This window comes from Dermacentor variabilis, chromosome 3 (assembly GCF_050947875.1).
Source record: "Dermacentor variabilis isolate Ectoservices chromosome 3, ASM5094787v1, whole genome shotgun sequence".
Classification (NCBI taxonomy): Eukaryota; Metazoa; Arthropoda; class Arachnida; order Ixodida; family Ixodidae; genus Dermacentor; species Dermacentor variabilis.
In genome coordinates, this window is record NC_134570.1 from 159485342 (window position 1) to 159513071 (window position 27730).

Genomic DNA, 27730 nt, shown 5'->3' on the forward strand with positions numbered 1-27730 from the left:
AATAAGTATTTTTTTTTTTTCATAAAATAATATACATGTATGTATCAAAAATTTCGCCCAACATAACTGATGTCAATGCTTACATGTTTTTTGTCTATTTAATAAGTAAAGAAAATATCACATGAACTTTAGAACTATATCAGTTTGAAACCAGCAATGCAGTGCATGCCGCTGATATGAAAAATGTAAAGGCCATGAAAGGAACAAGTTGAGGATGAATAATTTAATGAAACTTTGTCATTCAAGAACCTTGTTCACATTTTTGTACATATGTAACGGCCAGGGAAAAATATCAATGATGCTGTCCTTCGGTCGAATTTATTGCACAGGAGCAGCTGTCACCGGTCGTGTATTGTGAGTAATTGCACGGAAATTATAGTCACGACAGAAAACAGCTAAGCATCGTTTCTTTTTCTCGTCTGCTAGCCAGAAAGCGTCCAGAACTCTGCCAGGCAAAAATCCACTTGGCAAGAGAAAAATGAACGCGCATCAAAGTGCACAGCACAGTGGTCAAGGCAACACGAGAAAAGCGCATGCGCTCTGGCTGGCTCCGGCAGCCTGCGGGTGTCGAGAACAAAAATAAATTGAAGAGGCTCAATGTGTCGTTGCAAATAAGTCGATGTAGAAAAATAAGAACATAGTTACCTTTCCTGGCTTTAGTGTCTTGACATGGATGCTTTGGCGCAGGTGAAAAAAAATGTTGATATTATTTTCTGTGACATGACGGCAAAAATGAACCACCACAATGCTTCATCTCATCGGACCTCGCTGCGTGCTTTGTCAACTTGTCTGATAGTGCGTTGATTTGGTTTGTCTTGTTGTATGGTCCGATGTACAAGTTTAGAAAAGTCGATGCACCTATGATGTCAAATGTTTGTAACAACATTAAACCCACAAAGTTCCAGCATTCAAAATCTAAAGCGCGACTTTGGAAAAGCCAATGCACCTTTCGCATGAGAAGTTTATGAGAACTTTATACCTATAAAGTTCCAGAATTGAAATCCATGTGCTCCGTAAATTACGTGGCCTCTGCGAGATGCCGCGACAAGCCTGCTCACCATCAAAACGCCCGTGAAACTTTTGCTCGGATGGGGCTCCTTGCGTTATGTGACTCCCGGTATATCGTCCAACGTCCATACAAAAGACATTTCAGTGCGAACATTGTGAACTCCGGCTGGATTTCGGGGCAACCCCCGTAAGCCTACACCGCCCCCCCCCCCCCCCCCCTAGCTAAGCCCCTGATTGTATCATTATTTTGTTATATGTGAACTCGCCCTTCAAAATGCAGAAAAATTATTGACATAGAAGCTGGTATCGGCAGTTACGATTCAACACCACTTTGCTCCAAAAATAGGGTTTTCATTATCTTCATTTTTGTTCCAAGCTTTTTCCTGGATCTAGCTGCAAGTTTCTGTTACAAACATGATCTAAAGAATTAAATGTAGCATCGCAGCTCTTGCGAAACTCACTGGCAGGTGACTGGAGCCCAGCAGGCTCCAGTCAACTGCCTTTTTGAAACTACCTGTGCAACTGCCACCATTTTTTCTTCGAGAGCCTGATATACACTCAAGCCTCGATGTAACGAAGTTGACAGGGGAGCCAAGATTACTTTGTTATATCTATTATTGCCATTTACTACAATATATGCCCAATAGCGGGCACAATTGTAAACACGGAAAGCTGTCTTCTGTTCCATTGCGATGGCCTTTTGCGTTCGCTTTCCACTTGGTTCGGTGCGGTCGTGCAGCATGTGCGCGTCGCACAACACAGCACTCTGCTGTGCGATCAAGGAAGCAAGCAAACTTAGCCGTGCCAGCGTCGCTCGGCCGGCTTGTGGCCTCCGAGATTGCACCGGAGAGATCTCAAAGGCCAGGCCCATCTGTGGCTGCCATAGAGAGAGAAGTGAACGCACTAATTTCTTGCACCACCGTGACTTGCGCAGGCTTGTACGCAACCCACGAGATTGCGCTGAGGAGATCTTGGAAGCTACGTTCAGTTGATGCCTGCCTGCGTTGCACAGCATGTCGGACAGTAGAAGTGAATACACGAATCTTTTAATCTTTCACACCACCAGGCAGGTGCAAGAGGGAGAGGGCGGTGGCGTAGCAGAGGGGGGAGGTTGGCATCCACCTTGACATGTAGGCATCGGTTGTCGACTTTGTTTCGTGCCTTCAGAAAGGCACGACTCAGCCTTTTTGAATTTTCTCGGGGCGTAGTGTAGACCTTGCTCTCAAGCAGTAACAACACATAAAGGTCAAGTTTATTTAAGTCGAATATGTGCATGAACCACTCTTGCAAACTGATGAAGCTGGAAAACTAGGCACTTCACCATTGCTAAACCTATGCCCCTGTGGGAAGGCACAGAATCATGCTGAAACGCCCACCTCTGATGTGAGACTGGCCCCAGGGCCATACCATCTTCTCCAGAATGTTGTTCAAATAATTTTGACTCTTCACTTTCATTACCTCGTAGACGTAAAACAGGATGGTCAAACGCCACATCGTTCTGGTGCCTATAATGACAGAGGCCAGGTGTCCCTTCCGATGAACGTAGCGACCACATCCATTCGCATCTTCGGCCAATGGACCCAGAATTCTGTTTTTTTGCTGAAACTCGTCTTGTAGCAGATCGTTTCTCATCAATGAAGAGCACTATATGATAGCACACTCTCAAGTGTACAGCATGTCTGAGGGCAGTTTGATATCGTAAGGTCATCCAGAGCATGTGTTGTGGAGTATGATCGAATGCAAGCCAACGTACCATTTTGTGATGTTCCTAACCAAACCCTCACTGTCACTTAATTCCATTGCCCATTTCTCCAATCATCTCCTCAATTTCTGCTTGATCCGCTATCTGACAATCCTGACCGTAGCAGGAGATGGTGCAGTGCGTGCTCTTCCATGCCTGGCTCGGTGCTTGAAGTTCTCCTGGAAGCATAGATAGGGAATTGGGTTGTTCTGGGAGCAACGCCAGTGGGCTCCACATTTCTTCTGATGCCTGGTACCAGACCTAGAAAGCAAAAAGGTCTTGGTCCGAACAAATTTAGAAGCTATTACCTTGGGAGTCTGAAAGTAAGCAGCATCGTGCTTCACCTACTCAAAAAAGGGTGGCGTCAAGAACAAATGCACAAAGTTGCAAATTTTCTGTCCAACGGCTACAACAGTTGTGCCTCGGGAACTTGTTATCCATCCAACTTGGGCCACTGCGTATGTGCCCAGTCTTGGCGAATCCACTGGCCAACAGTCGCCTGTGTCATCCGCTACCGCTGCTTCCTCACTAACTCAAGCTGGTTTTGTGTCATTTTGATTCCAAAATTATGTTTGATCCGCTTGCTTTTCTCTTGAATCTACACACTTTGTTCCCGTTTGCACAGTCATCTTGGTTTTGCTGTTTAGATGCAGACATTAGCCCCACTTGTCAGAATGCTTGCTTTTCGTTGTTGTCATATCGCTGTGGCCAGCGAAATGGGTGCCATGCTTTGGCTGGTGTGGCCAGAGAAAGAATTTGGCTTTTGCTTATATCAGTCAGTCGCTTAGTATTCTAAAGGCCCAGTGGGGGCATTGTACGGGTACAGGGTGAGTTGTGGGAATAAATAACACCTCGGTATTTTTTATTAAAGATCTGGAAATGGAAAAACCAAATGACGTAAAATTGAATGTGCCTCAGAAAAAGAAAGTTTTGCAGTTTTCCGACAAGAAAATTCTTATGTTGCATAGCTAATGAAGAACAAACATGCTCATCTGTACAAAACGATCAACCTAAATTGAACACTGTTGCACTGCCCCTTTATTTGTATGCACTGATATTCCTTTTTTTTTATTTTATCTTATTCTCAACAGGCCATGGCCTACCAGCAGAAGGCTGTGCTCATGAGTGAACGAGTGAATGGAATCGACCACCCTTACACCATCACTGAATACGTAAGTACACAGCGAGGTTTTTCATCTGCCTAGCATTGTTGACTGGCTTCACCAGCCAGCAAGGCACTTGTTCTCTGCTAGGGCTTTTTGTAAGAAGCCGGTGCGGAACACCGTTTAACGGGAAATTGGCATCGGAATTGAGAATCGATCGCTAAGCAACGAAAGGGCGCATTTATCTAGGCCAACTAGTTTCAATGCAACCGGGTCATAATGTATGAGTGGGCAAGATGAAAAATTGCTGCGAGCGCTTTCAGCAGGCAATTCAGAGTTTCGAGTGGCACCTTAATCATTGTATTGTGCTAGTCATGGTGAATTCACATGCAGCCTGAGAAGATAACAGCAAAATATGAAGAGCAGCTAAGGGTTGTGCAAAGAGTGATGAAAAAATTTCAGACATAACATTAAGAGACAGGAAGATGGCAGTATGGGCTAGAGGGGATGCTGGTCCAGCCGATATTTTAGTGGAGATTAAAGTGAAACAGCTGGAGTTGGGCAGGTCTTGCACAAAGCTGATAGCCAGCGGACTGTCTGAGTGGTTGCCAACTGAAGGGAAACACATTCGGAAGCAGCAGAGGATTAGACTTGATGATGAGATCAGGAAGTTTGCACACGCGTAGTAAATTCTCGGGGAGAGTCCTTTGTCCTGCATCAGGTGCTAGGATGATGATGATGATGACATTGGTTAAGCAGGGGTCAAGGCAGCCAACACGTGACATTCAAAGTTCTGATACAAAGCCTTTATTTCTACACATAGTGCCTTCAGCTTAGAGGCGGTTTCAATTTTGGTAAAGCTAGCAAGATGCCACCTCTACAGTGTTATGCTGTGTTGTGTAGCTCATTTGCGGTACTTTGAATACAGTCGCTGATCAATGTATTGGACACGGATAGAGCCGCAAAGGTGTTCAAATAATTGGCCAGTCTCAAAACATTCATTTCGACAGTAAAATCTATTTTGTTTCTTTTTACAAGGTCAGCACAGTGGAAAATTTGTTTACTGAAATTTGCTCTATGTTGTGCTTCGATAAAATGATAGGTACAGTTAAACATTATCAGACAGTTTTAGTATAGCGTACGCTATACCATTGCGTACACTAAAAAATAGCGGGTCGTCACTGCGCATGCGCTGAACGCTAAACGAAATAGCGGGTATAGCGGGCGCACGCAACGCAAACGAGTTAGCGTTAGCGTTTTTGCGGGGTTTGCGGGATTTGCGGAGTTTGCGGGAAACATGGCGGCGGTCCCGGCTGCCCGCTTCGAATTGAATTTGCCGTTGCTTTTGTAAAATGCACTTCGTTCGTAACAAATGACTGTGTAAACGGCTTTCGCTTAGTCTCAGGCCGCTTTGACGACACAGTATTACGGATAACCTCGTGGTGTTCTCGAGATCGCTTCTCGTTTCGAACAAATCGAAGCCTAACGAAAGAAACGTTCGAGATGTCAGCGCCACCTATCACTACAGGCGCGAAATAGCCGCAACGACGGCATATGGCCTCTGAGATCCGAAGATATCGCCGGCCAACTAAAATTGTAGAAAACGTGCGCTGCTTAGCGCGTACGCTATATAATAGCGTATAGCGTACACTAAACTAAAACTGTCTATTAATTCGCATTTCAAGGCGCCTAAAAATGATTGAATTGACCATAACGTAAATTATTGGGGGCATCAAGAAAACAGTAAACAAATGCTTATTACGTCAACATGCCCTTACTGAATTTATTTTCTGAATGAATTGGCAAATCCTGTTTCTTTCGTGTACAAGAGCAGTGCAGAAACTGCACTTCTCATCTCGTGACATTAACACTCGCAGTGGCAAAGGCCTCGTAACATATTCGCAGCTTCATACTTTTTTTTTTTTTGCCAGTGAGCCAGTCACCAACAAAACATCCATCCATTGTGATGTGGCCAGCGCTATTCATTCTTGAAAGGTTTCATTGTGTTTGTGGCATTGTGCACGCAACTGTTTCACTGAATCAAAACTAAACTAGTACCATTTGCCGTAGCCTCTGTGAATGCAGTTTGGAAGGCACAGGGCACGTGCTGCACAAAATTGGTTTGGAGCGTTTGGAAAGCGAAGAAATCTCCTCAACAATGAAAGCGAGGGCAGGGCGGCATCGTGAATGGCTGCAGCTTTGTTTGTGCGGCGACCATGTTTGCGACATCACACGCTTTAATCAGTTTGAAAAATTGAGCAGCACACCATGTGGCATCCAAAATGTTAGTTCCTGTTATACATTGGTTCTGTGGAGTTGGTGCTATTTCTACAAGGAAGGTCGAATACTATCGAGCAGGTCCGAAGAATCGGCCATCTGCAAGATTGGTCGGCTCCTGTAGACCGTTTTTTCGTAGGCGCCGCCACATTGTGAGCGTAGTGGCGCCACATATGAACTGCGCCATACTGGCTTGGGTGAAAGTGGTGTTTTGCATGGCAGGTATACGCTCGGCGGTAGGTTCTGGCATTTTTCGCGGTCGTGCGGTCTGTTTAGCGTGACGTGCGTCTTCTACGTGGGAAACGGTTCTGTGAGACATGCTGAAGTGGTTTAAGGTGTCATGGCTGGAGTTTCAGCTGGCATTGAGGTGGACGGAACACGCAGCGCGATGTGTGTGCACATATTTGAGCCTACAATCAGCCTCGGAGATCAATTGTGTATTTCTGAATGTTCCATTCACTAATGTGACCTTATTGCTGTACTATCCTCTATTTCTAAGCTGCGGTTTAGGAGCCATGAAACATACGCGACGATCGTAACAGCGTGGGTACTGTTCTGCTACGATAGGAGCTGTGATGTTATACTTTGACAAACGTTCAAACTGTTCGCTGCAGGTTACATTGCGTGTCTACTTGGTTCGATGGATGAGGTTTCCGCCCCTGAATAAAATAGTTTTGGCAAGTAATAGCAGCATACCTTACAGTGTGAATTAAGCTTGTCTAGCAAAGGGACTGTTTACGAACTGCGCGAGCGTCCTAAGCAGTGGTATTTAAGTGCTGGATTACATATATATTTGTTCTATATACCGCATGGTCCCAGCATACGGTATCAGCGGTTACATATTTATAAACTTTGTGCGGCGTGACTATGCGAGGTCCTACTGCGGAGTTAGCCCGTTTTATCTTGCTTTTTCGAGAAAGTGGATGACAACCGAATTTTTTTTTTTTCGGTTGTGTTCGTTCCGTTCTCTTCGACGCACTCACACGTATTACGGAAATTTTGTCCTCAAAAGTAGGCATCGCATTCTTTTTATGCGACCCCTCTCATATGTTATGGCTGTATATGGGTAAAAAAGGCAATGCCGAAGCACACAGCTTACATATGTATCGTGCTGGTTCACCAACTGCAGTGATCACTGTGTTGAGCAGCGCCATCGGCCTCATGCAGGAAGGCTAGCATAGACGTATAGTAATTTCAAGGCTAATAGACTTGAAACGTGCAAGAACGATGCCGGTGATCACAAATATTTGATAGCGCCTGCCGCTTGGCCGTGCACGAGCATACTCCCCAAGCCAAGCAATCAGACAGTGAGCTAATTTATCATTTAATGCTGGTAATACAGAGACACCGGGTTTCTTTGTTGAATTAAAACCGATATAAGCAAAATAGTTCACAACACATACACCGCGAGTGATAATGTGCATACACCGCGGCTGATAAATCGCGTTGCATTTTGCGCCCCCAAGACATATTTCCACCTACTGTAGTTACCGATGCACTGAAAGGCTTCCCTGACGACCTTATATGAACGGACATGACCTAAATTTCACAAAGTACGATCTAAAACATCTTGAAATCATTCCGCAGCAAGCGACGGTAATACTTTCAAGCAGCGCTGCGCCGGATCGCCCAAGCCAGATAGGAGAAAAGGCTTTCTATGCGCCCTAGCCTCCTCGCCCGATGAAAAGGTCTATATCGCCTGCTGGCATTGCAAACTACATTGAAATGTTTTACTGTATAACAATCACAAGGAGCCAACAGATGAGACCAGTTTCTTGGCTTTGATTTTTTTCCTTGTTTTTCTTGTGGCTTATCATTTATCCTATGGTTGTTACTAAAAGTTTAGCCCCTCGGTTCTCATTATTTTAGCTCATTGAAGTGCTTACCAAGAGGAGAATGTCGTGGCTGTTGAAATGCTGGATTTGCGACCCACTTTATTTCTTCATGGTGATCTTGTTGGGCAAGTTACTCACGGCGGTATTATAGTGGCTATGGCATTGTTATGCGGAGATTGAGGTTGCAGGTTCAATCCCGGCTGTGGCAACGACTGTATTTCGATTGAGGTGAAATGCAAAAATGTTTATGTACATATTAAGGAAACCCAGATGGTAAAAATTAATCTGGGGAACCCTTCACTACAGTGCGCCTCATAATCAAATCAGGGTTTTGGCACATAAAACCCCACAATTAAGTTTTTTCAATTGGCAAATGAAATTTCTTCACAATCTAGAGAAGTGACAATCTCTACATAGAGCTTCCTTGTATAGATTGTGGTGCCAACTATTAATTGCAACGAACGAACTACAGAGGAGCAAACCTGTGTCTCGATAGTGAATTGACATTTCTTTTTGCAGACCCACCTCGCTCTGTACTGCTTCGCCAATTCACAAGTGACGACGACGTTGAAGCTACTATACCGGGCGAGGTACCTCATGCTGCTCGCATGCGGGGAGAACCATCCCGAGATGCCCGTGCTCGATGTGAGTGTGCCTTGGCGTTGTGGCATACCCATGCGGTTAACTGACACGAGAACACCTTGTAGTGGTGGTGCAATGGTAGGTAGTGCAGCTGATAAACTTGAGATTGCAGGTTTGATTGACTGACACTTGTAACGCTCGCATATTCAAAGGCCTGAAATGTCGCAACTGCTCTGTGCGAGGTTTGTTTTCAAGCTAGTGTCGGGTTACGTAAACTGTATAAAGACCTTCCTCGTAAAACTTTCTTATGAAATATCCTGCGACGCAGCTGTGCAGTACACTCAATGCCACAAACACACTCTAGCTCAAGACCAGTGCCAAGGGGGCATCTCCTAGGGTACACTGTTGTGTCGTGTGTCAAACTACCTGCAATCATGGCCTCCTGTATTTTTCAATGCCTGCTCAGTTCCTCCACAATGCATGAGAACAATTGGTCAACCGCTGCAGCACCACGTTTCATTCATTTTAATCCTGTTGTTGCGAGAGCACGGACAACTTGAGCTGGGCATTGCTGCAGCTCCATGCCTTCTGCATGACGTGCGACTGCGACGACAGATAGTTGACGTGACTCTAACCATGCTCCAATAAACTGTGACCAACTACAAGGAAAGTGGGCACCCTCTCCGTGACATCTAGTTTTGGCATTACTGGGCTGGCAATACAGGAGGCCATGCTCTAGCACTCTTTGATTAATGACAAACAATTAGTCTGCTATCACAGACTACCATGACAAGCAAATCAGTGGAAATTCCTGAGATATGCTTACTCTCCCTGAATTCAGCGCACTGAATAATTAAACTAATTCATAGAGGTCAGATGAGCAGAAGTTGGCCATGTTGCTGCAATTCACTTTACCTGCCTGAAACTGCCTGATAGTCATATTGAAGCTTCGTTTGACCTTAATGTCTTTTTGTTTTTCTGGTTGCAGAGCAATATTGGCCTCATTCTGCACGCTGTCGGCGAGTACGACTTGTCATTAAGATTCCTCGAGAATGCCCTCAAGCTGAACATTGCGTGAGTGGCATGCCTTATTCTGTAGTGCTCATGGCATCCTCTTCTTAGGTTATCTTTTTAAACACTTGTGTTAGGGAGAGCTGTCACAATGGTCATTGGTTGCCTTAAAGTCTGGATAAGAGTAGTACAAAAATGAGAAGCTGGCAGAGACCAGTGAAAAAAGAAAAGCTTGTGTATAGCTCTAAGGTTCAAACTTTCGTTGCTAGCTGCATTGTTTAATACGTTTAGATATAATGGTCAACCTGCTCCCAACCTCACCACTCATATTTGGGCTTGCATATGTGTAACAGAAACTCTCTGTACTGAGTGGCAGTAGCAGCATGGCTTTGCAGCAGCTAATGGCTAGAGGGTTTTACCTAAAGTGCCTGAATATTCTTGCTTCTTTTTTGTGAAGTAGCGGTATTTTCCTCCTCACTGTTGCAATCAGTGTCATCCACTGCATTCTTGTGGTGGAGTACATGGCTTGGGTTTGTCCACTGCTGTTTCTACATCGCAATAGATAATGTAAAGCAAAAAATTCCTTGATTGTTACGATACTTCCTAATCGGAAATTTGAGCACAGCTCTACATGTGTTCTTATTGCCCGATATATTGGCTCACGAAAGGCAATGCGTGAGGCAACGCGTGAGTGATGCATGGGTGCGATTCACAGCAGCCGCCACTGCACACAGACCTGCGCACATTCAACGCTTTGTTTCCATAGAGACGACACGCGCTACTCTGGCGCCATTTTGTAGCTATTGTCGCCGCAAAGCCCCTGTTGTGCAGCACTACACTTTTCTTCTCGTGCTTTTGCCATACCCTCCTCTACCACTTTCCTCCTCGTGCTCTTTGCTATTACCATTCATCTCCCGCTGCATTCCACGTTCGATTTCATTGTTCGCTAGGTTACAAGGCGCAGTGCCAACGTTCGCTGCAGGAACGACGCCCAAGAGCTGCACTCTAAGAGAAAGTTAGAAAGATAGGCCGGAAGAAGCACACGCAGCATTGGGCTGCAAAAATGGAGGACTGATTTTTTTGCTAGTGGTGGTTAGCAAAGGGTGGTTCGTGTCTGTACTCGTGGGCTCATCCTCGTAAAGATGTTGTTACCATGTTTTTCGTTGTCAACATCGTCGGACCACGTTTTGAAAGAAGTGGTGGATGGAAACGGCTTCTAGCTAGAAATCTAGCACCTACATTAGGATGCATCAGCGGCACTTCAAAGTTCAGTGCCAGTACACGGTTGTGCAGAACCGACACAGCATGACCTGCACCAGCCCTGTGCTTCCTCTTCGACAACTGAAAGCAATGCTGTGAATTCATCCTACACAAAGCCTGCACAGTGTGACATGCAGATGCCGGCATTTTTAACTGGTGAAATGACTACTTGAGGCGAAGCACCTTCTGAACTAGTCTAGAAAGTGCAGGTGAATGGAACAGACCCTGTGCCAACGCACTGCGCAGTTTTGTAGAAAAGTGTCGGCGCCACCAATCGCAGGTCATCTGCTCCAAAGCCGGACAATGCATGCACTTTCGAGAGGGAAACGTTTGCGTATTCTCTGCACTCGGGCTCCCTTCAACAGTGGACTGCACTGTACTCTAGCTTGATAATGTGGTGAAGGCGACGTGCTTGCATTTTCACTCGACACTTTTGTGCTCAGGAGATTGGTGAGGACTGAGGCAGTGGTGCATCAGAAGCAAACCAAGCTGGCACGATAGTCGCATTGTGCCGGTTCTTGGCCTTTCTTCAAACATTGTATGCACTACTGATTTAAGCAGTGAAATCTATGATATTGTCCCGCTGCATAGGAATGAACCAATGACAAGGAAACCTATTGAATAAAAAATAAATACTTTATTGCACTAACTTGCGACTGCAAAGAACAGAACTAATTTGACAGCGACGTTCACGACAGACACAGTAGCTGTTTGTGAATCGGAGCTGAACTGGCTGGCACTTGGCCGCTATTTATACATGCTTTAGATCTTTGTCAATCACCCCCGCACGGCACGGTGAGTGTTCATAAATGAGCTGGAAGCTTCGATTTGAGGTGCACTCCGATAGCAGCACTGTTTTGAGAACTCTCTGGTCGCATTGGTGTGAGCAGGTAATGCAAAAGCTCGTTCTTTGAAACATTAAATGATAAGATGTTACATCAATGCCAATGACAAAGTAACGCAAATGCATCACTGAGCATTATCTAGGCAGGGGTGGACAAGGCAGCATGCAACTTAGCAGTGCAGTCAAATCTCATTATGACGAAGTTGCATCAGGCACAAAAACACCTTCATTATGTCCGATGCTCGTTATGAGCATATATTTTTTACATGCTGACACTGGTGGTAAACTTTGAATCTACGTTGTTATATCTGATAATTCTTTGTATTCATGCTCTTTACATTGAAGGTTTGACTCTAATGCTGTCATAAGATAATGACTGTGCACTGCGAGAAATGCTAGCCAGAAAGACTAATGACACGAATGGAGCTGTTTATTGGGCACCCCTGTTGAGGGCAGCTGTTATCATCATCATGATGACAGCTGCCCTCAATAGGGATGCCCTATAAACAGCTCCATTGAGGGCAGCTTTGCTCATGCTAATTTCTGTATGCAGTCTTCTCTGCTGCTTTACTTTCGTTCACCTCTGGAAATTTCCCCCCGGTGGGCTCGTAGTCATGCGTGGTTGTCCTGTATGCAGGTTCTATGGTAGCCGCAGCCTGAAGGTGGCAGTCAGCTACCACTTGGTGGCTCGTGCTCAATCCTGTCTGGGCGAATTCCGATCGGCCCTGCAGAACGAGAAGGAGACCTACACCATCTACAAGGCGCAGGTGTGTGTGTGCCTGCTGTTGAAAGTGTTTGATTACGACGGGGTACAGGGACTGACAGCCCTACCTTGTTTTGTGGCATGGTTTTTTGTGAATGCCTCCCACTCTGGGAGTGATAAGGTTATCCTCTTAGTTATGTAGCGTTGTTGCCTGCACCAGTGTTTGGCTGGTGTGATAAGTTTGGGAGAGTTAGTGGTGAAACGCCGCAGTTGTTGCGAATGGGGAGATGGCACTGGAGAATGAGGAAAGAAGGGGGGGGAGCATTTGCTGGTGTTTGCATGTTGAATAACCATATTTTTTTCTGTTCTGTGATCGCATCCCGGTGCACCACGGCTTGTCCTGTCATGCTGCACCCCCGTGCATACTTGTTTGAGCAACATACATGTGTGGCTGTCTGCAGGGCACTGCCTGCTGCCATGCGCAGCCCTGAACATGTGATAGTTTTGTCGTATTTGGGCTAAAAAAATGCATGTTCTTTGGGCATCAACTTACTGGAACGCTATGACGGCCTGTTATATTGAGGGTTTTTTTTCAGTTTAAGTTCATCATACCAAAGCTCAGCGTATTCGAATTTTGATCCCAGTGCTGTTGGTTACGAAACCTCGCGTCCTTCCTAAGATGTCTGTCATGGTGCGCAGCTTGGCGAGGAGCACGACAAGACTCGTGAGAGCTCGGAGTGCCTGCGCCACCTAACGCAGCAGGCGGTGGTGCTCCAGAAGAAGATCAACGACATCTACAAGAAGAACACCACAGCTGCTCTCCCTCCTATTCAGGTGCGCTGGCTTGTCATGTGCGTTGTGGCACAGTACTCTCGAAGGGACATTACGGGAAAAATAATTCGAGCTGTATCAGTAAATTGCCCTTCTGCAATTCCAAAAAACCCACTTACCGTGACAGAAAACTTGGTTAACCAGAAAAGAATGCAACAACGAGACAGGTGGTGATGCCGCCTTGATCTTCAAACATCAGTGAACAGTGACATTGTAGATTTTGACTTAGTTCTAGTTACCTTTTGGTCAGCCACAATTGCCTACATTGTATTCTAAAGCAGGTAAACACTGAACTTGGCAAGTTTCAAGAACTTTTGTCGAGCCACAAGGGCCCAAATGTACGAGAGAAAAATTCGTTACATCACCCTGATGTAAAGTCGCTATTGTTTCAGCATGAAGTTCCAGAAATGAAAGTTTGGCCTCCATTTTTCATTTAGTAATCAACATCCTTTTATGAAATTAAGAAACATAGTTCTGGAAAGATACTGTGCCAGTCTAAGCTGATTTAGTCAACAGTGTGTTCAAAGGGACTGGTTGGTTGATTTAGTCCTTTTGTTTAGTGTTCCTTTAAGGAGGCACTCTTAACTATTTTGCGCAGTTGTTTCCTTTTGAAATACTCACCGTGTGGCAATTAAGCAGTCTTTTTTTCTTCTTTCTTTCAAAGCAAAATTTAATTATAAAGGTGACCGCAAGTTGAATCAAACATGTTCTTTTTCATATGGTATTGTGCTAGGGACATGCATGGTTCATGTTTTATGAGTGTTTTCTTAAAGCAGTAAGAAAAACTTATTTCACTGCACAAGGGAAAGGGCACATTGGAATTGGAAGACTCTAACCATGAAAAATTGAGTGCACACCAATATATATATATATATATATATATATATATATATATATATATAATCATCACATTTCTCTCTTTTTCTTGTCATAAAAATCAGCCATGCATTAGATTCAAAGGCACACTAGGATCTGATGGCTATGTTAATTCAACCCTTCACTCCCAGGTCTCATTGGTGTCAAAGTATCGATTGTTGCAGAAAGCAGCTGTTGGTATGCCACACACACTAATGCCTTTGCCTATGCCCAATTCCACTGTGCGTTAACCTTTGCATCGCCTTTCTTTTCCCATGCTCAGATCCAGGCACCTTCCCAGAGCAATGTCCTCGAGATGCTCAACATAATCAACGGCATCCTTTTTGTACAGATCAGGTGAGGATCATCTGCTTTGCCGAGCACATTGGCGGTTAGAACAAACTTTAGCTACTTGGTAGGGATTCATGTTGGAAAAAGTTAGCCTTGCAGATCCGGATTCGCGGAGAGACACAAACAACTTTGTATTGTCAGTTTCTGCATGCCTAACTTTTTCTTTTTTTTGACATTGATAATATGCAGTGTTTGATGACGCAAGGGCCAGAGAGTGCCACGAGCATTGCATGAGGAGAACGATGTTGAATGTGTGCTGAGCACATTCATTTGCGGGGCAGTAGTCATTTTTCTCAAAGCGTAATGTTTCATTTTTGACATGCTCAGTTTGACACACAAAAGATTCCGATCTGAGTGCAGGGAGCCTAGTAATACACTGGAGCAAAAGTTTGAGGCATGTAGTTCAGAAAACCATTAAGTAATCAAACTCAAATAATGTATTTCTTTTGGTACGAATTTACTGCCTGTGGCCAGAAATGAAGGTACACAAGAATGATGCTTGGTTTTTAGGCTTAAGAATGTTATCATCCTGTGCAGTTATCAGTACATGTTTCATCTTGCTTTGGCTCTTAAAGAAACTGTGAACCCTTTGTGTCGTTGCGGGGTGTCATGCAAGCAATTTGTTTTCTTGAAATGGAATTCATTGTAACGGGATCTGTCTGTACTGTAGCTGCACTATATGGGCTCAGTATCATATTTCAAGCTACAGTAGCTTGACAGAGGCCATTGAAATATCTATGCACTTATTCTAGCAAGTTAGGGATATCGTATCTGAAATACCGTAGAGTGTAACCTTAATGTGACATACATAGACGTGACAGGCTATCATATAACAGAGTAAATCTAAAATTTGCGAATTTGTTTAACCAACAGCATGTATGATTATTAAAAATGTTGCATATAGTCAAGGTATTTTCATGTCAGATGTGACTTTGTTATAATGAGCTTCAACTGAAGGTACACTCGAACCCGGATATATTGAATTATTGTCTACATTGAGCAGTTGTAACGTCCTCTTGTAAATGTCATGCACGTATACCTTACACTGAAGGTACAGTGTAAGGTATACCTACAGGAAGGTATACCTAACTGAAGGTACACTCGAACCCAGATATATTGAATTATTGTCTACATTGAGCAGTTGTAACGTCCTCTTGTAAATCTCATGCGCATATACCTTACACGCGTATTGTCTCACCCTCACACATTTTCACTCTCACCCAAAGCACAAAGTGCTTTGGGCCGCGATAGGATCTTATTGCACTTGGACTTTATACGGAACATGATGCGGCTCCACTTCGGCAGTCGCTCTTGTCGCACCCTGCGTGATTTGAGAGGTCCGTTTGCAAGCAGCTGCTGCGTCCGCGGAAGTTTCCGTTTATTGTCTCGGCATCTCTTTGTGGGGGAAGCGAAATTTCATTGTATTGAGGTTCTAAATAGATGGTGTTCTGTGGACAAGAGGTTATAAAAAGTTAAATACTTCGCTATATCAAGAATTTCGTTATATCGAAGTTCGTTATATCAAGGTTTAACTGTATATTGAACGCAGTTCCCCTGCAAAGTGTGCCTTCTCCTAACAAGAATGTGATAGTCTCTCGCGTTATCTGAAATAATCATGTTGACGAAACGGCACTGTTTTGGGAGATGCTGTCAAGGCATTGCAAGTGAAATGCATGGAGGAAAAATTTGCCAGGTGTGGGCATCAAAATACTGAGGGCTCGTGCAGCAAGGGTCTTATTTTCGCTCCGCAGTGCCGGGTTGGCTTTAGTAATCTTCACCTCGCTAAGGCCCTGTAGTGCAGTGAAGCATACTAATAGCAGAAATGCATAACCATCAAGCAGTGAAGCAAACTAACCTGCGGCCGTTCATTATTGGAAAGAGGATTGCCATGCCGGTTCAAAAACGCAAAAGGCCTCCCGCTCTGCTACACGCGCTCCACGAGAAATGGAGGGCACTCAATCTTTTGACCGACTGGCTCCATGCATGGGGATCTACAAATTTCCACTTTTCATGTTCTCGGACGTCTATCCGGAAAGTGCAGTTTTCAGATAAGCTTCAGGTAGACATACTTTATACGTTGAACTGTTTATATATTGTCGAACTATTTTGCGATCCTCTTCGAGTTCGGTTATCTGGGTTTGACTATATTGCTTCTTGCTATGCGCAACAGTGCAGCAGCTTCATGTGCAGCAAGACATCTGCTTATTTCAGTAAATCTTTTGATCAGTATTAATTCAGTTGAAATTCACTACTTGTGACACAGTTGAACCTTCATATATTGAACACAGATATAATGAAATAAACCTAAAATGATTCATGCCTATATCAGCGTGTAACGGATATACAGTCGGACCTCGATATATCGAACATGGACATATCGAATTATTGCGTATATCGAACACTTTTATATCGCCTGGAAAATTGCATGCTCTTTTTTTTTTTTTTTTGAACGGGGTCGGGACGTGAAATGGATGTATCGCCACCCCAGACCACGTGCGCTCTGTTGACAGGCGGCGAGCTTTCCTGCAGCACCCTCGAAGATAGCGTTGGTGCGATGGGCGTTCCCGACTGCTGCGCACTATAGCTGCACACATCAATCGCGCCGAGGGCGCCATTCAAGCGTAGCGCCGCATGCACACGGCGGCTTGGCTAGTTCGACAACGTCAACGAGGCATTGCATTTGTCGCACCGACTCCTCCTCGGTGCCGCAACTCTGCGCCTGCCACGCGTGCTCACTCATAGACGCCTTGGCAGATGCCACGGGGCCCTGCACCTCAAAACATTTTTTTAATTCTTTGTCGATTTTGATGAAACTTGCCGAGTTTATGTATTTCAATATGCTAGTTTTAAATGTACATCCAGTTTTCTTGCAGAGTAAATAACTTTCCAGAAATTGAAAAAAAATCAGCTTTATTGCACAATTTGCTTCGAGGTGAGCTAGCTACCAAACTATACATGCCATAATAAATATTGACATACAAAAATAATGTGGAACTAACAAACAGTGCAAATAAATAAGTATGGTGTTCTAACTCAACTTTATATCAAATGAGAACATTGCAAACTTCAGTGAGAGAAATCCATCTAACTGCTAAAAAAAGAAACATTTTTGTTTTAATTTTCTAGTGAATGCAACAACTCTACTTTGTTTGCACTCTACACAGCTTTACCTTTCTAGGGGAAAAAAGGAATTAAAGTGATAGCACAAGTAGAAGCAGAGATAATGCACCTCCAGTGCATCATCATCATCAAAATTGCGGTTTTGAGAAAACAACAAAAAACATTTCGCAACTGATATATTGAAAGAAAGTTTGAAAAAACGACACCAAAGGCCATCAGTGGGCACTAGGTATTGGCCATTGCCGGTCGACGACATAGCTTGCACTGTGAGTACATTCACTTCAAAAGGATTACACGTTTTTGGGCCCTCAATTCCCTGCAAGCAAACCAGTCAGATCTTGCAAGCCACAGTCAGTTTAGTAGCAAGGCCGTAATCCTGATCGCTCTGCACAAGCTATGCAGAACCACCGCAAGTATTGCACAAGAAAATGCTGAGAAGATTTTTCAGTGCTACAAGTCCGACGACAACATGCAGAGTAGCGGGCTTCGCCACCGAGGCTGTTGCACGATCGGCGGTCGGATCTTCAACAAAACGCTGAATCTTTCGCTCCGTGGACATCGTAGATACAACCGTGTTGAGCGTAGCTTTCTTATGTGCTCTTATCTTATCCACTTCCTCTTCTGTAACAGCAGCCGTGTTCAATTCTTATGCGATTGTAACCGGCGTGTGGATATACGTGATAGGCGACACCGTTTGCTGACCATATGACTTCAGCGGCAAGCTGCCGGGTATTCGTGCCGACTGTGACGACGCATCGCTTTCGGGAGTTTATTATGTCTCGTACGTTTCTGCCCATAACGATTCACGGAACGAAACTTTGTTGGACCTCCAGCATATCCAGCGTCGCAGTCACGAGACTAAGACGGAATGGTGGCTGTTTTTGTCGTTTCAGTGCTCGAGGTCCTTGGAGCCAATCATGACTCGCCATCTTGATCATATGCTCAAACTGGCCAATAATAGTGTGCGCTGCGAATTTATTTCTCTGTTTCTTTTTTGTTTTTGTTTTTTGTTTTTTTTTTTTTTGTTTTTTTTTTTTTGTTTTTTTTCGTGACCACAGTGCCGGTAATGTTGCTGACCAACGAGTAGAAAAAGAAAGCCAAAAACGTGAACTTTCGATTGATACCAAAATGGCGCTGGTAGAGCGCGTAGTTATAGAACTATGCATGACGAAAATCGGGCGCGATTTGACCCTATTTGAAAGGGCAATGCTTGCGGATTACCCGCCATAGTTGCTCAGTGGCTATGGTGTTAGGCTGCTGAGCATGAGGTCGCGGGATCGAATCCCGGCCACAGTGGCCGCATTTCACCGGGGGTGAAATGCGAAAACACCCATGAACTTAGGTGCACGTTAAAGAACCCCAGGTGGTCGAAATTTCCGGAGTCCTCTACTACGGCATGCCTCATAATCAAAAAGTGGTTTCGGCACGTAAAACCCCATATAATTTAATGCTTCCGGATTCACATCTTTAGATCACGATAACAAAAGAACTACACAGTATTTTGTAACCAAATTTTGGAGATGGGCATGAAAACGCGTCAGGAACGTGGAAAATAAGAACTGAAAATTCTAATTTTGGGCCGATTTTCTGTCCCAAAGACCCGTGTCCCCCCTTAATACTTTGTTATTGACAGTGTTTGAAAATGCTTCATTTGACGAACGTGGAGATGGCAGCAAAAGTAGCGGCCAAACGAAGACACTTCTGAGGTTGATCCTGCAAGCGCTGATGTTGCCCTGCTCCCGACTTCAACTGAGGCGGTAGCTGCTTTGGCCTTTCTATGCTGCTACTGAAGCACCGGCCTATCGCTTTTGAACCGTTTAGACTATGTTGAGGTTTCCGTGTTTAAGCATGCGGCTGCCAATAAGCAGGCTACACTGCTGCAGTACTTTCAGCCAAATAAATAAATACTTTGTGTGAGCTTCAAGTGAGTATTTACTGCACCACGATTGGGGCTCGATTGGAGATCGTTGTGCGGAGCGCACGATTGGCCTAGGCCGCGCTGACTTCGCGCAGCTGACAAAGTCGGCGTGGCCGAGTTTAATTGCCTGCGCCGCAACCGAACTCACTCTCTGAACAGCGATCTCCGATCGCGCCCTTGGTTCATTGATCAATTTGCAGAAGCTTTTGATGCGTTTTTTACGCTATTTTATATATCGAATTCTGGGTATATCTAACTACTTTGCAATCGCCGCACTGTTTCGACTGTGTTCAAGAGTATTTTCATCTCGGCTTGTCAAGCTGTGATCACCATTCCAGCCAACACAGCCGCAGCTTCTTGGGTGTCTCATTAGTGAAATTATATTTCCTTCCCACCATCCTTGCCTCCTACAGTCCGCAGGACATTGAAAACTTCAAGGCCGAGCTGGAACGCCGACAGCAGCTGGCTGCAGCCGAAAAGAAGTCTGCCACTCCCGATGAGGGAGCAGCCGCCAAGGAGCCGTCGGACTCTTGTAACGGTGGTGCCGTGGCACAGTCTGGTAGTGCGTTGACAAATGGCAGTAGTCCCGTCGACGCGACGACGACAACGACGGAGACGTCTTCCTCTGGGGATGCCGCCACTGTTGCAGCCGAAGTACCGAGCCGGTGAGGACGACGGCATCACATCACCGTCGCCGACATTACCATCTGAGAGGCATGCATCCTTTCCGTCAACTTGCTTGTGTGGAAGACTCGTGAAACGATACCAGCACCTGCATGGTTTGCCGGATGGACTCTTTAAACCGTGCCCGTCGCATCATTTATTTACTCCTTCCCGCCAGCCAGGCTCTTTCCCCCTTTTCTTTCTTGCACAATGTAGCATTGTAAATTTCCCCGCTCATTCTTTGCACACCTCGATTTACCTTTTTCTTCTTGCTGTTGCGGTTTTATTACTTAGATAGCAAGTGCACGAAATTGAGTGTGACTTCTTCCTGGCTTGAGAGGGAGAGTTACATTCTCTTTTTTTTTTTCTCTCTCTCTTCAGGCTTAGTCTTTTTTTTTTTTTGGACAAGTGTGCTGTGCATATGTCTTCGGGCTCAACGACATCCTTTCTGAGGGAAGTTGCACTTACCGTGGTAGCGTACCGTGTTTTTTTTTCTCTCTCGCCTACAGGCTGAAGGAGTCGCTACTTTCTTAACGCTTGACACACACCGCGTCAGAAAATGACTGTGCATAGGAAAGCAGGAGCTCTCATCGCCAAGTAGTGTGTAAAGCCAGAGTTGTCACACTCTGGAGCTGTCCTTGCATAGTGGTCTCTCAAACAGCATGTGCATATTTTTTTTTTTTTTTTAATGCCGCAAACAGATCAAAGCAGCTCTGGTGGATTTTTTTTCCCGAGATCTGTTTTCTGAAATGCTACTGTTTGGCAATACTGTGCTAGAGCAACCGCTGAGCAAGTGAAAGTAGACTCTGCCCGATTTGTGGGAATGTACCGTAGCGAACAGTCGGCCGTCGTTGCTGGAAAGCGTCCAAGCTCATGTCCTTTTGTGCACATATTGCAAGCGAGTTGTGCTGTACAGTCAACGAACCTTCCTGTCTGCAATTGTGAAGCTGCCATTTTTCAGACCTTCCGTTGCCTCGTCGCAGTGAAAGTAACGGTGACGATGATCGAGTCTAAAAATGACAAGGTGTACATGAGTAAAATATTGCCTGCTTGTTTTTCTTTTTTTTTTTTTTGCACATTAAGTTAACTTGTTTAATGAGCAATTTTTTGCATTGTTTCTGTCCCCCCTGGCGCTTTCTGCACACTTCATTTGCTTGCAGGCAAGCAGTGCGATTGTTTGCGAGCTGCAGGTTTTCAAGCTCGTGCAGTCATTTCCGGTTTAGGCTAGTGGTGTCGTTAGGCCTGGAACACATAGCATGTAGGAGAGAAAAAAAGAATTGCGAAACAGCTTCATTGGGCACTCTGTACAGTGTGCTCTTCTGCATAAGTGTGAAGGGCCAGTGCAATCTGCGGGATTTTGTTTTTTGTGTAGGCACGATCGGGGTCGTTTCATGAGCGTCCCGTATTACCCTGTGATTTCCAAGCAGGAGCAGCATAACGAGGCAGTTATAACTGTATACACGCAGCAACCAGTCGCTCAATCTTGTATTCAGTGACAAGATGTTTTTTTTTTTTTTCTTGATAAACGGGGAATGTTGGAAACGGGTATTGTGTATCAAGCCAAGCCAAGTTTTTTTTTCATACATATATTTTTTTTTTTGTTTGGCAACACTTCATTCAACTTTGTTCTCGTGATGTGAAGCGAACACAGAAGTGCATATCTAGTGTGTATAAGAAAAACCTTTTTATAACTGGCGGCAACACCTGCTGTTGTGTTAGAGCAGAAAGCTCGTACGAAGGCGTGGCTACTGTTGAAGGCTGTGCATGCCCATAATATTGCTTGTACATAACTGGCTGGAAAGCGAGATAGTCGACATGTTTCAAAGATCTCGCTAGTTTCTCAGTACGATTCTTTTGTGTACTCTTGTGGACAACATTGCAGTCTTCTCTTGCGAGGCTGCTTTTTTAACTGTAGTGACCAAGAAGTCACTTCAGTGCAGCTGTCAACAAAATGTGCGTTGCTGCCCTTTTCGGAAGTTGAATTATGCAGATGACCTAGCCAAGTACGTTTGTTATTCTTTTGTTGAGAAACGTCAAGCTCGATTTTTATTGCTTTTTTTCATGTTGGCACATAGAGAAGACTGCTGGTTGAACTTCGCCTAAGTCACTATGCAAAACTCCTTGACAGAGAGTGTGAACTCCTTCTTGGTAAAGAGAAAAAAAAGTATGTCCACAGTGATGATGTTTTACTTGTCAGTCACTTCACACATTTCAGGAAGTGGTCATGTCCTCAGATACAAGACTGACTGGGGGAACAGTTCAGGCCTAGCACAAGGGTGAGGTGCGATATATCTTATTCTCCGTACGACTGGCTCCCCGTTTTTTTGTATTAGCGCAGTACAATTTGCTCCTGCAGTGTGTGCAACTGGGGAACGCTGCATGTGAATGCCTTGGGGCAGTTTCTATGTACACGTGTTCAAATGGAACCTTGCCACTGCAGGTGTTAGACTGCGCCGAGACGCTCCAGCGCCCAAGGAACCAAGTTTCAGTGCCTTGAAAGTGTTAACGTGCAGACAACTGTTGGGTGTGTATTGAGTGCGCATCATGCCCATGAGACTTGCTGGTGGCTACAGCTATGGTCGAGGATATTTTAATGCCTTTCTCCTTGCTACCCTGCAAGAAATTGCGCTGACTGTTGTCCAAAGGAGAACAAATTTCCTCTGTGGCGCTCGCCTTGCGAAAGGTTCACCAACGTTGAAAAATGCGTAACCATTCCACAGGGCAACATGTTAACAGATGTGAAGCTAGGTTGTGCATGAGAGCTGGGCCAGCTTTTTAACAGACATGAAGCAAGGCCCATGCATGGCCTTGGCAGTTGGGGTGATGGATTGTTCCCGGCTGATGCTGGCGATGAATTGGTATGCAGACCACTGCATTACTCGAAACATTGTGCTACATGTGGACCCCCCATTTGTGACATTGAGGACAGCAACAGGTTGCGATGCAACCTGTCCTTGCATACCAAGCATTTCATTGTTTTTCTAGTGATGATGTCACTGTACCAAAGTGCCACAATTCCTGGTGATGTCATTTCTTAAAGGATGGCAAGGACAGCGTAGGCAAGAACTTCCTCGGCCTTTTAATGTGTCGCATCTACACCGATTGCTTTGTGCATGAACTTGTTTCACAGTGCTGCCGACGAACTACCGACCATTTCTTTTTTGTCCCTTCTGACATGTTACTTTCTCGCTCTCGCTTAACTGTTGACATAGTCTGTGCATACTGCTAGTCAACTAACTGTGTGATGCTTGTGACCAGTGGCTGACTGTAGTCAAGAGAGCGGTGTGCCTTTTCAGTGTCTATGAGCGAGCTATATGAGGGGCCTTCTGCTTATGTTGTGTAAACTCGCATATGCTGTCTTCCTTTCTCTGCACTACCTGTCTTGACCGTGCACTTGTATGTTGTTGTTAGAACGCTTAGCAGCACACACTTTTGCAAGGAACTGTGGTGGGGCTCCAATGAGTGCTGGTCTAGAGCCTGACGTATGTAGAAACTGGGATGCTCTGGAGATGCAGGCAAACAGCTTTCTTGGAGTTAAGGTGTTGCTCTGACAAGCAGTTTTGGCGACTTTGGCAACACGATGAAGCGAATGCATGGGCTTATTTTTCCCTTTGTTGCTTGGCAAGTTTTCTCAACTTCGCAGTTATGCAGACAGTGGCACTTCTGCTCTTCAACCATTGTGAACAGTTTTATGACAACCCCAATTCTTTCAGGTTTGCCCCCCCTCCCCCTCCCCCCACAGCATGTTGGTGGCCAGAACTCTTCTGCTTCGTTTTGCTGAACTGTTCATCTTGTGAACAACTATGGGTCTCATGCCGTCACCCTTGCAGTCATGTGCTTCCGTAGGAGTCAACATGCAGAATGCAGCTTTACACAAATGCTGCGTGCCGCTTGCGCATCATGTGTGCTCTTACTTGCTTGCTGTAGATTTTATAAATATCTGCGCCCACATTTGCAAGTCTTCTTTTATGCAAGAACGTTTAGTGTGTGCTCGGTGTTTGGGCACCCTCTCCTCATGATAGTGATCGGCATGATATCGAGATTATCACCATGGCGACAACCATTCTTGGTACCACAGCACTTGCATGAGAGAAGACTTGCAAATTACATGGTACGGTTTAACTTACATGAGCCAATCGTGCACCTGTGTGCAACATTTGTGGAAGGATATGCTCGCCATTGCGTTTGAACTGGTTGGTGATGTTGCAGGGCTGTTGCTCATCTTCCTTTCTTTTTTTTTCTATTCACCTGGAGATGCGACGCCTGCTGGTTGTCCATAGTGATGCACCGTACTATGGCTCAGAAAATTGTTAGCCTCTCTAGCTCTGCCTCTGTCTCACTATGACAACTGGAACTTTTAGAGCGTACTCACATTCAGAAGTGTGTAGTACACAAAGTCGCAACAGTTTCCTGTTGGTTTAATGTGCAGTGCACATATGTCAGTGTTGCTGTGCGAAAAGCAGCTGTTATAAAGACTCCGGCACAAAAGTTTTAAAAGTCCCACTGCTTTGTCTCAATATACTATATAAACCAGTTGCATCCAGTTAAGACAAAGACTAATTGTGTTCCATGAAGGTAGTAAATGCAACTCTTCTCCTATACTTCACTTATTTAACAGCACAGTGTGTAAAACTGATGCTTAAAAATCGTGAATAGCAAATGGAGGCATTGCAGCAGTTGCTGTTGTGCAGAAGTTTCCTAACAACTCATCCAGGGACAATGAAAACCAGCAAATGCATGCTATTCAGAAAGTTAAACTGAAAATCAGTTCCATAATTTAAAAAAATATTGGTAATGCCAGTTTTAAACCAGCCAGGTGGCGACAGAAGTACAGCGTGAAGGCTGCAACACCCTCTTGCCAGCTGGTTGTGGCCGACATTGCAGAAGACTGCTTTGCTGCTTCTAGCTTGCACATTCAAGTACAACATGCAGTTGACTGCCATGGTCGAAGACCAGTACCATACCTGACGAGAAAATTTTTTTTCATTTTTCCCACGCAGTGGGCAATGACAGAAGGAAAGGCAGACAAAGTTTGATAGTATGCGCCGTCTTCTGTTGAAAGTTTGTTGGCTGAAATGTAAGCTGCGACTCCTTTCTGAAAGCGAGCCGTGGGTTGTGCAGCAGATGCAGAAGGACGTGTTAGGCTAACTCGGATACAGAAATGTGATCCTGGTAGCTCATTTGTACACAGCAAATTATTACTCTTAGAAAGAAAGGCTTAGCTATTATTGGCTCTTTTTATATCCCAATCCATAGCCCAACATGCTGCCAACTTACAGGCAAGGAGAGTGTTAGAGACTAATACAGACACGGAACACGCTGGCTGATGATTTTGGTTGATGCCTTAGATGTTTGCATGTAGCTGCACTTTCCTTGTTCCTGTTGCTATGACCTTTCTTCAATATTATTTACAGGTAGTTGAGTATTAGCAGTTACATAGGAGCTGGGCTATATTTTTTTGTTTGAATAGATCCTAGCATTCCATGTGTTTCATAGAGAACAACCTAGCCACTTTGTTGTACAAATGAGTCAGCTTGTAAGGTAGCCATTGTTAAAAAAAAAATAAAATGTTGCATCAGTGCTAACCCATCGTTGTCTGTTCCACAACAGTTGACACTAAAATTAAGTATATGTCTGCTTAATTTACAGTGTGCAAATAGAGTGCAGTTCTGCACAACACACGCACATGTGTGTGCAGATATTCCGAAGTTTCGAATAACAAGTTGAATACTGCCCTATTTGATTGGTTCAGTCTTCAACTTGAATAATTGCTGCATGTTCGTAAATCCTGATGTTTTTCTAATTGTTTTAGAATATTTCAATTTTTCCAACTGCGTACAGTCAACCACAAGATCGGACATAAAACATGGGAAGTTGTGCGATGTAGCACACCACGTCGCTCAGAGAGTCAGACTTTTCTAGCTAAACCGCCATCATGTACTCATCACTGAGCTCCGAGTACATGAATAAACTGATTTGCTCCTAATGCTTCATTTGCGCTTTTAATTAGCACTTCACAATACGCAGTCTCATGACAAGCATGCCAACATTGTTCATATCTAGGATGTCAATATCCTTCGATGAAAACAGCTGCTCATTATTTTAAAAGGTATCCTATTTTCTGGTACGATTTGAACCGTACTCAACTTCGTTTCGAAAGTTTCTATTCACTCAACCCTGCACATTGTTACGTCTCAACACCACAAAGGTGCTACTTGAACGTTTGCCACATGTCAAACTACCGCACCTCTTATCCAGACGACACTGCAGCGTGGACATTTGACGGTTGAAGGGCGCTCGCCCTACCATCACCTGGAAACCTGAGCAAAGGATGAAAAGGAGGGAACCACGACAACATATTGAGAGGCGCAGTTAATTAGACATTTGCGACGAGTCAAACCACCCATCCCTCAACACTTATCCAGCCGTCAAGACAGCATGTAAACCGGCTGTTGCAGGGTTCCACGAAAGGCCCTCGCCCCGCCCTTTACCTGGCAGCCTGAGCGAAGTAGTGGGGGCAATGATGAACGAACTAGGGGTTGACAGCGGTTGATTTCCCACAGATTCCTAACCAGTTTCTTTGGAGGCGGAGTTACTGCGGGTTATTGCAAGCATGGGCGTGGTATCACAACGGAGTCTACATTGGCGATTTCCTGCTAGACTGTCTTCAGATTCCTTAGTCGACTCGCCTAGGAAAGACGACAGTATGAAAAGCAGACTTCTCGAGAGTGAGGACAGAGGGTCCCGATGTGAACTTGGACATTTAACTTGCTGCTGCATGAAGTGGGCTTCCGTAACTGGAGCTGTGTAAATAAGCTAAATAAACCCCTTTTTCCTTCATTTTCTACAACCTAACGTAGTAGTCGATGGGCTTGGTGGATTCCATGCCCCGAACGCCACCCTAACTGCAACCACACACACTTTTATACACACACGCGTCCTGTGCTGTTCCGAAATCGTAGGTGCCATTACTGGTGGAACGACTATACATGACATTGTTAGTAGCGTTGAGGTGCTAGTCAGTAGTGTGCATCGCACTGACTTTGGAATTGCCCTGTGCACCTAATCAAAAAAAAAATTTGCAGTTTTGCTCGAAAGACAAAAACATTGATAGTGATAGCAGTCTTGGACAACTACATGAAGTAAGGGTCGTAGTTTTATCGGTAGTTTCAGTTGAAGCAGACACTTGTGCAGTAATTAACAGGCACGGTTTCACACGCGCACAGGCAAACATGGAGATCTCGCTGGTGTGATAAATAATAGCAGCAGCAAGCGAACAGCTTCGTGTGGAATCTCGCTTCAACGCATCTCAGAAACGCGAGGTTAGGTTAGCTCCAACACTAAATGCACAGACAGTGCACATGAAGCCGCCAGCCATCTCCTCTCGCCTAGCGTTTGCACCTGCCGCCAAGTTAACGTTCGCGGTGCTGCGTCACGCACAGCAACTGCCGGGATAGAAGCATACCTGCCAACCCTCCCGATTTTTGACTGAACTGCCGAAAAGTGGTCTCTGTTCGCGCAATAATGGGTTTTGCGAAACCTGGCACCGCGGAATCTACAGCCATATCGTAATCGTCAGCATCACCAACAACGGCCGCACTAGCACCATCGGTATCATCGATTAAGCA

At 44.8% G+C, this 27730-nt stretch overlaps 1 protein-coding gene across 2 annotated transcripts in view; it reads left to right on the forward strand.

Moving 5' to 3' along the window:
- The window catches only part of clu (clustered mitochondria protein homolog), a 99262-nt gene extending 73575 nt beyond the window's left edge, over positions 1-25687 (forward strand). For both annotated transcript variants that reach the window (XM_075686604.1, XM_075686605.1), the window contains exons 28-34: positions 3841-3921; positions 8484-8609; positions 9535-9620; positions 12299-12428; positions 13064-13198; positions 14334-14407; positions 19853-25687. In XM_075686604.1, the coding sequence (XP_075542719.1) occupies positions 3841-3921; positions 8484-8609; positions 9535-9620; positions 12299-12428; positions 13064-13198; positions 14334-14407; positions 19853-20108 (888 nt within the window). In that variant the 3' untranslated portion in view covers positions 20109-25687. The remainder of the gene's footprint in view (positions 1-3840; positions 3922-8483; positions 8610-9534; positions 9621-12298; positions 12429-13063; positions 13199-14333; positions 14408-19852) is intronic.
- Positions 25688-27730: the final 2043 nt, after the last annotated feature.